The 10,139-nt window shown below is 39.5% G+C and overlaps 1 protein-coding gene across 4 annotated transcripts in view; it reads left to right on the forward strand.

Annotated features, from left to right (window-relative positions):
- The window catches only part of SLC10A7 (solute carrier family 10 member 7), a 276,385-nt gene extending 266,524 nt beyond the window's left edge, over nucleotides 1-9,861 (forward strand). For 2 of the 4 annotated variants that reach the window (XM_012454016.3, XM_021666719.2), the window contains 2 exons: nucleotides 5,018-5,163; nucleotides 7,309-9,861. In XM_012454016.3, coding sequence (XP_012309439.1) covers nucleotides 5,018-5,163; nucleotides 7,309-7,338 — 176 coding nt within the window. In that variant the 3' untranslated portion in view covers nucleotides 7,339-9,861. Of the gene's footprint in view, nucleotides 1-5,017; nucleotides 5,164-6,906; nucleotides 7,018-7,308 lie in introns of all 4 variants that reach the window. The other 2 variants (XM_012454014.3, XM_012454015.3) reach the window with 2 other exon arrangements.
- The last annotated feature ends 278 nt before the right edge of the window (nucleotides 9,862-10,139 follow it).

A 10,139-nucleotide genomic window follows, 5' to 3' on the forward strand; every position in this document is an offset into this window, starting at 1 on the left:
TGTGACATGGAAATATGGCATGCTGTACATTAGTGATTTCCCAAGTGTTTGGATCAGGTAGTAATGTGCTGAGAAAGTGCTCTTTATCTATCCACACAGTGTACTTGTAGAGCAATGGGGAAATGCTTTTGGTGGAAATTACGTTAGTCAGAAAAAGAATCCATTTACAATATGTGCCTTCTAACATCTTTCAGACAATGCATTGTATTAAAGAGGCATTTTTTGATTAATGTTTTATAAACATTTTTCAGCATGACAGCTTAAAGTCCCTGTAAAATTGTAAATGCGTGCATAGTGTTCACTTCCATAAAGTCAAATGCCATCTCATAAAGTCTAGTTGAATCCTGTCAACCATGGTGACACAGAATCAGTACCTGGGAGCATTAAAATTAATTTGCTTCATTTATATTACTGCAGTGATAGCAAGATGAAAAGAGTCCTATATTTGAATTTTTCTTTAAAAGGAAAACTCTTTCTAGTAAGTTTGTTTGGGTTTTTAATTACTACTATTGTTTTTTTCTAATTAACAAATGTAATAAAAATGAAGTGATAGTCTGCACAATAACTTTAAGACAGAATCTGGAAAAACAAGTTCATTTATTCAACACATTTCTTTTGACCACCTACCATATGCTCAGTGATGAAGAAGAAACCGTTGCTGACCCTAAGAAACTTACACCTTGGTAAGGGAAACACACAAGAAGCAGGCAATGATAATAAGGGTAGTGAAGGTGACACTAGAATGCCCTGGTGTAGGTAAGCATGGAGTAGGAAGGATTTAAAGGCCACCTTGGGACTTTGAGGATGGCTTCCCAGAGGAGGCAACCCAGAGCTGAGGGCTGAAGGATACAGAGGAGTAGGGTGGGTCATGAATGGGTGATGAGCATTCTAGGCAGAAGGAACTCAGGTGCAAAGGTCTAGAGGCAAGATAGAGAATGGCATGTGGGCAAGGATGGGTGGGAGGAGCCACAAGGTACCCATCATGGCTGGAGCACCCAGGTCAAAGAGCAGAGGAGTGGTGAGATTTAGAGTGAAAAAGAGCGAAAGCAACTTGGGACAGGTCATGAAGTCCTCTTACGCTCTTATGCCACACTTAGGCATACACTTGTGTGTGATACACTTGTGGGTGACATGATCAGATTTGCACTTGAGAATGTTCACTCTGGTCACAGAGTAGAAAATGTCTTGGACAGGACAACTCTGAAGGCAGAGAGACTCTGAAGGTTTGAGACTGTGAAAGAGGTGCTCTTAAATGAAAGTGAGGGGAATGGAGGTGTGAGTGGTCATCCATGTGCCCAGTAAGTTATGGAAATGCAGGGTTAGGTCAAATCCTGCTTCCCAGTCCTTCTGCAGAGTACTTGATCAGTTACATACGTTCTAATTGAATGACTAAGTGAGCAAGTGAATTTGTAAGCAAGTGAGTAAAGGGAACAAAAGAGTGGTGCATTACATAGGCTTCCAGAATAAGAGGTGCAGCTGATTTTCTCTGATTTGAAGTGAAGAGCAAATTTGCCAAATCTTGGCCAGCTGACAGAAATCACAGTAAGTAAATAGCTAGCTTTTACCAGGTTCCCAACCTCTCTCAACAATTGAGACGACCCCCAGGGTTCCAGTCGTTGTCCAGAGAGTGCTGCTAACAGCAAAGATGCCTTAGAGAAGAGATACGGAACTCACTACTTCCAAATGATTGCCACCATAGCATGGAAACTCGACCATGGAAAAGTGTTAACTCTCACTCTGCTTATCCCAACTTCTCTTTCTATTCTGACCTTGGAGAAACTGAAAATGTACCAAGTAGATATTTGGGATTGCAGGGAGGGGATGTAGGGGAGAGGTTGAAAGAAAGCAAGGAAAGAAAAGATTGAGATAAAAAGGAGATTAAGAAGAAAGTCTAATAATTGGAAAGGAAAGTAGATAATTGAATGATTGAAAAGAAAGGAAAATTTTAAGTCCACAGAGCAATGGGGAAATGCTTTTGGTGGAAATTAGTCACAAAAAGAATCCATTTACAATATGTGCCTTCTAACATCTTTCAGACAATACATTGTCTGAAATAAAATAAAGTTTCCTAAAACAAGTAATATATGGCTCGAGTCGCTGGAGTGGACCCCCCACTGGCGAGTGATTGACTTGTGAATCCACTGTGTGAGAGTGGCATAGAGAGGGTACATGAAAGAGACTTGGACTATGACCTCTGGGAGCTAATTTTTTTCTCTGACATACTATTTTCAAGCCTATTTTTAACATTATTCACTTGTGGGGGTAGAGATAGGAAATTTGATCAATAACTAGGAAGAAGATATTGCAGACATATAAAGTGGTGGGGAAATTCCTATTTAATTTGACGAGTTTCTGCCACAGCTGCAAGTGATCGTGGATCCCTTCTCTTTTTCAAGCAAAGGGAATGACTGTCATACAAGGCAGAGTAAGAAAAGGGCAACCAGGGTCAGTCAGGAAAGCAGAAACCACCCTTTGAGTACGGGGAATTGATTCAGTAGTGTTGGAAAGCTGAAAAGGGAAATGGCGACAGTGAGGAAACAGGAGAAATAAATGCAGAAAGTAGCTGGAGCTGGGGGGACAAAGGGAAGGAGTTAAAGTTCTCAGAACCTAGAAGCTTGGAGGACGAGGCAGCAGAGTGGGTTCTCAGACCTTCGAGGAGGGGCACTGCCCTGCTGGTGCTGTGGCCCTCAGGGGCAGGATGAGTTACAGCTGGGGCCAAGTACCCCTGCACCGGTGAAGGGGCCTGGCAGGAAGCCCAGACTGGGAAGAAATTCTCCTTCTCTGGCCTTCCTGTGGGGTCCCTGTTGGATGAACCTTGCAGGGAGCAGCTGACCAGAAGGACAGATGTTTGCAGAGTCCCAGCCTCCTCACAAGAGCAGCAGACAGAAGGGTGTGTTTGAAGGAGAGAGATAAGAGCTGAAGAACCAGCAGTGGCCAGAAGAGAGCTTCCTACAACTTGACGTTAGGGTCCAAAGAAGGGAGAGAGCACTTGTCCACCATAAGCTTCTTGAAGGTCAAAGCTATGTCTTTGAATCCATGACTTCCTTGTTACCCCATTATTGGGGTAGCCCTAGCAGTTGCTTTTGGCCCATTTAAAATCACAGGGACATCTTGGTGTGGGGAGCAAGGGAGTTTGACAGCATGCTGCCCCAGGAGGTGCTTCTGGGGGGGTCTTCAGGGATAATGGGTTTCGAAAGGATGGCTGGACTTGAAAGTGTTTTGCGTGCCAGGCCCTCTTCCTTTTCAAAGCAGCTGCAGTGCCCGTGGCGTCTGGAACTGACCTTGCCTGATATGGGGAACTGGAAATTCAGGTTGCCTGAGTCACAGTTTGGAGTCTACCACTGATAAATTTTCCTGACCACTAGGTGCTTCAGTTTCCTCATCAGTAAAACTTTTTGTTTACTTACTGTAGCAGCAGCATCTGGGACTATCTCTGTGGCTTCCCTTCTGAGCCCACTTAAGCTTGCTGAAGAATGAATGACACAGAGCCCAGATTCTTAGCCAAGAATGAGGTGGTTTAGCCCAGCAGCCTCAGTCCTCGAATCTGGGGCCAGAAAGTCCTGCTCTGGTCATTTTTAGGCACAAAATATCATATACTTCTCTCACTTGCTCCCTTTAACCCATATTTACTCCACTCCCATCCCCCAGTTTCTTATCATCACCCCTTTGGGCCAAGGAATGAATGTTTCTTGGAAATAGGAGGAGTTGTGTTCAGATTTTATTTTCTCATTGTAACAGCTTTTCAAAACTAGAGTATCAGATGCTGCTTTTCAGCAATCGATTTTTAAAGCTTATTTAAAAAAAATTAAAAGCTCTTCATTTTTTATATTGGTATGAAGACAGACAGAAACTGCAAAAAATCTAAGCTTGTACTTTAAAACCTCTCAGAGACTATGTTTGGAAAGAGTTAAGTGTTTCCGGTTTATGGCAATGATATGTGAGGCTGTGAAAAAGAAAGCAACCATGAAATACATTTTTGCATAAAGGTTTGAATTTATTAGAAGGTACAAATAATTGAAAAAGCCAAGCCTTCCTTGTTGTGTTCTAATAAAAAATTATTTATGTGCCATCATTGTACATGTTTAGGAGCTTGGGTCCTTTTCAGAGGCTGTTATCAGAGGAACAAGAAAGCTAGGCTATTAAAGCTATTCAATTGAAAAAGCTGGTATACATACATAGCACTTCTGAAGACTGTGGCTGCATTAAAACAATTAGTAATCATAGTTAGACAGCCAGTGTCTGAACTGTGTTAGTTATAGAAGCTCGAAAGTTATGCTCTATAGGCAGCAGCTTACAAAATATACACACCCTGCCCTTGGTATAATAGAATAGTAGACTCACGAAGTAGTATTCATTTGAGTTCCATTATGACATTTGCTGTGGAGTTTAAACATTCAGCCCTAATTTTGCAATTCATCTTCCATACACAAATCTGTATGAGGCTTACCTAATGATTGTAAAGCATTTTAAGATCCTTGGCTGAAAGGGAACATACAGATCCTTTATTAAGGTTCAGTTGACCAAAATACCCTCCTACTATAGCAGTGTATACCATACTTTATCTTGTCACGTATTTTTTGCTCTCAAAAGTAAGCTTTAGGATTTTGAACTGGTGCCAGGCAGGCCTTCCTGAAGACCAAGAGGCTGTCTCACTACGAAGGAAGAAGAGATCCATTTTAAACATCTCCCCACCAATATTTTTCAGCCTTCTTAAAGCAACCCCATTACACACAATCTTCTCTCCTCTCCTGGTTAGACAAGCTTCTAATCTGCAGTTAGAATTATTGGTACCCTCAAATACTGACCACCTTTCCACCTTATTCTAGTTAGAACTTTATGGAAAGGAAGATGGAAAGTTTTGGTGACTCATTTCAGACTTTCCCATTTCAGTTCTGTGACTACACATGGGGAAATATGGTAATAACCTATTCTAAAGTTCTGACTTTAATGGAGTATGTCTTTAATTTGATGACAGACAGAATTTGCTTCTAGGTTTTCTGTCTTCTTTGTTCAACAGGAATTCCAATGCTGAAGATAGTGTTTGCAGGCCATGAGCATCTCTCTTTAATATCCGTACCCTTGCTCATCTACCACCCAGCTCAGATCCTTCTGGGAAGTGTGTTGGTGCCAACCATCAAGTCTTGGATGGTATCAAGGCAGAAGGTGAGTCTCCAGAAATATCTTATTTGGATCCAAGTTAGGTTGAAGTGCAGTTCCTGAATCTGAACTGTTCATATGCTTTAGATTTTGCTTGCATATCTTTGTTTTCAAGTACATATTTTCTTACAATGGTGTACTGATCCATTCCAATTTGAACAGGAAGGTTGAGGTTAAATGTGTTAAATTGGGATAAAAGACAATTATACTTAACGTGCAGTTTTTACAAGCTCTTTTTAATTGATTCATATTGAAGGGCATATTATATGGGGTAAAGGTTCAGTAAATCTACTCCAAGTAGACACCTGCTCCACGCTGGTGCATACCATCTTTGCCTCACGCCATCCTTCATCTGTGTCTCACTTCGCATGGCTTTCCAGTAAGATAGAACCCGGTATTATCAAGATTGCCTACTTTATTTTTAATTTTCCAGACATATAATAGCATATTTGTACAGCAAAACTGCATTTGGGCATTACAAAATAAACTTTAAGTAGCCAAGAAGTCCATCCATGCAATGTTAAATTCACCACACTTAGAATCTTGTATGTATTAGATATTTGTGGATTTGGTTTCCTAAATTATAAACCAAAATAAGCAAACCAGGTTTAGACGATGCATAAAACGTGGTAGCACTGGTAGAACTGGCTCCTTCCCAGTGACTTGGACCTACCAGGACTTATTTTTGCCTATACACGAAGTAGTGAGTGTTACCAGGAGATTTGTGGGAAGAAGAGACATCCATTGACAAGTTCCCTGTGTCATGTTCTTAATATCCTGAAAAGGAGATGGCCACAGTACCACCTATTGAGCACTGTGTGTGCTAAGCACGTCCTATCATCTACCTGGTTCAGAGGATGGATCTTGGACCAGCCTGCCTGGGCTCAGAGCTCAGGCTGGGGCCTTCCCATCCTGTAACCTCGGGCATACTTTACTTCTCTGTAGCTCAGTTTCTGCTGACTAATGATAATATCTACGCCCTAGGGTTGCAGAGGATTCCATGGTGAGTGTTTGATAAAGCTTCCTGCCATAACTATTATCATCATTGTTCATCATTATCTACAATGGTGTTCACGGCAGGCTTTGCTCTCTCTATTTTACGGGTTAGGAAATGGGCTTAGGGAGTCGAGCAGCTGGTCTGAGACCATGGGGTAGTTCAGCCAGTGCTGGAGTTAGGACTTGAACACTGGGCTATTTGACCCCCAAAATCTTTTCCCAACACCATGATGACACTCCAGACAGAAATGTAACATCACTTTTAGAAGGTTTGCCCTAGGCGCCCAAAATCCTACCTGAGAAGTTCAACCTATCCAGAATATTCGCTAATTCAGTTATTTTAACAAAAATTAACATTTTGTTAACATAAAAAAGATTCCTCTTCTATGCTGGGTACCACTCCAGGTTCTGAGCCTCCTACTCAGTGTTGGTTGTGAACAAGTTTAGTACCATTTTCTTGATTTTACTATTATCTCTTTGAAATTTTCTATTTATATTTATGCTTATGTTTATCAATGTGTAGGCACATTGTCAGTCAGAATTGTACATATAAATTTTGACAAAGAATGAAGAATATTATTTGAAAAATCCTAATACTCATCAATATTACACAGCATAGTGAGCAGCAAATTAATCAGAGTGAATTTTTCTTCTGAACATTTAAAAGCTCTAGAATTTCTTCTGTAGAATAACGGAAGCATTCCCAAAAGAGAGACTAAATTGTACAATGTTGTTCATTTTTCCTTTATATAGAAACTGCTCCAAACCAGGGGGCCACTGGCTAACTTGAATAATCCAGAAGGCTTGGAATCTCTATCCATCAAATTTGGCCATTAGAATAAATACCAAGAGTCCATCCTCCAGGTATCCATGAGTGGCTTCTCTGCTTTGCACACAGTACTGATTGAGACCCCAGGCCACCATCTAGTGCATAGGGGAACCAGGCCAGGTGCAGGAGGGAGAAATGACAAAGTCTGCTGGCCAGAGAGGTGGGCAGGGAAATGTGGTATCCAGAGGTTTGGATTATTGGTTATATAATGCCATCTGGGCGGGCCTCTTCTTCCTTCTAGTAGCATAAATTATCTGGTGTTAATTGATGCTTTCACTTTGCTCATGGATACTGTCCAACTCTGAACATGTTCTCCTTCCTTGTAGGGAGTGAAGCTGACGAGGCCGACAGTATAACAAAGGAGGTGGACTTTCTGTAGCCATGTATATATGTACAGGATTATACATACTAGCATTTCTGAAGACGTGTACTTGTGAATGTTGCCTCAATGCATATTTTATTTTTTTACAGAAATATATGATATACCTGTTTAAGTGCCTTAAAATGTATTTGACAAGAACATTATTTCCAAAATATGCTTTGTTGATTACTACCAGGGGTGGTACAATATTTGGGGGTTAATTTTTTTTTTTCCTAATGCAGGAATCAGTCATGGTAAGTGACAAAAGGCAAACATGCTCTCCCTGCAGCACCTTTTGTGCAATACAACCCTGTAACAGTTACTGTACTGTTTGAAATGAGGTCACACCATCAGGAAAATGCCCTTCTGATGACAGTGAAAATTTCCAAAGTCTTATTCACGCATACTTTGATTTACTGTGTGACTCTTTTTTTTCTACAACTGTGACATGCCTCTTCCTTATCAACTCAGCGGGGGTCATAGATCGAATAGATGCTGAAAAGAGTAAGATATATGCATTCCTTGGCATCACTTTTAAAGACATTCCTTCAAATAGTTTCCACACAGAACTTCCTCACTCCCATTATGAGAGATTGTGGTGTTATATGTCTTAAATTTATTATAAGCTGCTTCAAAGAAAGGGCCTGAATGTTTGAGTTATGAGTGAAATTATGTAAAATTTTGAGTTAAACTCTGTGATTTGATTTTCAGGTTTTTAAAATATATCTTAATATGTTCTTCCTCTTTATTTGATAATTTCTTTCTTACACTCACACACTCATAACAGCCAAATATGAGGCACAAAAATGTTACAATCAGTTTGAAAGCAGCAACAATTAATGGTGGATTCTATTCACATTCCACAACCCAGACCAAATCTTTTTCCTGTTACACAGATGTGCTGAGCACCTTCCAGATTGCCCGTTAGCCAGAAGCAGCCTGTTATATCCTGGAATTAAGCACGCTTATGGCATTTGAGACAATTTATTAATGAAAATTTCCTGGGCAGATTTGACAAATGTTGGCAATGTTTTTTGAAAGTTAAATCATATTGCTCTTATGAATAACTGAAAATATAATGGTCATGGATGCAAACAAATGTTACATATACACGTTCTGTCTCGCCAGATGAAAAGAACATGCAAAACCATTTAATAACCAAAATAGCAAGTAAAATTAGTTCCCAGTTGGGCATCAGCTTTCAAATGAGTATCCAATATTTGCTTCTGCTACAGCTGCAAGAACTGTAACTGGGCCCAAATAGAGAATGAAGCCGCGTATGAACTACGGGAACACTTCTGTGTGTTTCCTGCGTGCCGTCCTGTCACATCCTCTTACACGTCCTCTCTTGATTTGACAGACAGTATTGGCATCCTGGCTCTCACTGAGGCCGTGCTATGTCCTCAGCATCTGCTTTTGTTGTTTTGTTGTCGTGCCCACAACAAAAAGTCATTCCTTAGAAACTTATTAAGTTTATCTGCAGTGTAAATTTATATTGTTGTTACTACCAGGTCTCTTCTTTTGTCAACGTCATTGAATAGATTTCACGAGAGTTATTCTCAGTGTGAATTGTAAGGCTAATGCCAGACCCTGCAAAAGTCTATGCTAACTAGGCTGTAGTATACACTGTTCTAAAGAATTTTACTTGTGTCTTAAACTACAGTAATCTTGCTTGATATCGTCTTTGCTTACCTATGGAGCACAGAAAGGCTTTTATGTTTTGCTCCTACAAGCTTCTTTGAATTTTGGAGTAAACGGAAATGTCTATCTGTCTGTCTGTCTGTCTGTCTGTCTGTCTTTCATCTATCTGCCCTATCATAAAAATCTTTCTCGCTAACATTAGAATACTGATCCCCCCCAACTTATCTACCTCTATTGTCTAACACCTATAGTAGGTGTGATTATGGGATAAAAATTCAACGGAAAATGCTATGATAACATTTTATCTTTTGCTTTAAAAAATGTGTTTTGTTGTAAATCATCTTTACATAGTGAACTTAGGTGGCTTTAGTGATATGTTTCTGCCTATTTCCTTTTTTACACAAATTCTTTGGCATATTTTTTCATAAGGAACAAAAAATAAAATCAGAATTTATTTTTAATTCATGCTTATTGGGATTAATTATTCAGAGCTTAAAATATTTTATGTTTATACACTGTCAAGCGATGTTTTATGTGTTTGTTTTGTCTAAATGTATTTATGAAAGAAATACATTAGATTATGTTTACTCATTTTTCCACCTGGATTTTTTTTAATGGTTGTTATGAAATCTGATTTTTTAATAATGTTGATATTTTCATGTGTTTTTTCTTAGTTTTAAAATTTTTGTGGGTTTTTAAAAATTCTTCTCTATTCTGTTAAAAATTAACACACCTCTAGCTAATGTTCAGTGTTTGTTTATGCTAAATACCAAATTTTTTCAAATGGATTGGTTAAGTAATAAAGTGGATTATTTATGATGACTGGAAGATGAAAATAAATATATGATTAAACAAAGAAATGTTTCAGAAATCACAAGAGAAGCTGTGGCTTATTTTTAACCTGATTTCAGATGGCCTTGTAATGTCTTCCAGGTGTCTTTAGATTTCTCGATTCATTTCAGCACTGTTATATCCTTTGTGGTTACACCGACGTAAACTCCGTAGTCTCCCAGGTAGTTCTGTGAGTACCTGTGCCACACCATGGTGTTCAAATCTAGAGGTAGCCCTTGCTTTTCTATGAGAAAGATATTTTCTCTGCATCAGGGTTTAGGACCAAAAGGAAAACATCTGCAGCAGAAGGGACAAAATGTAGGC

The sequence above is a fragment of the Aotus nancymaae genome, unplaced genomic scaffold (genome assembly GCF_030222135.1).
Source record: "Aotus nancymaae isolate 86718 unplaced genomic scaffold, 86718_ANA_hifiasm-v0.15.2.pri h1tg000033l, whole genome shotgun sequence".
Lineage (NCBI taxonomy): Eukaryota > Metazoa > Chordata > Mammalia > Primates > Aotidae > Aotus > Aotus nancymaae.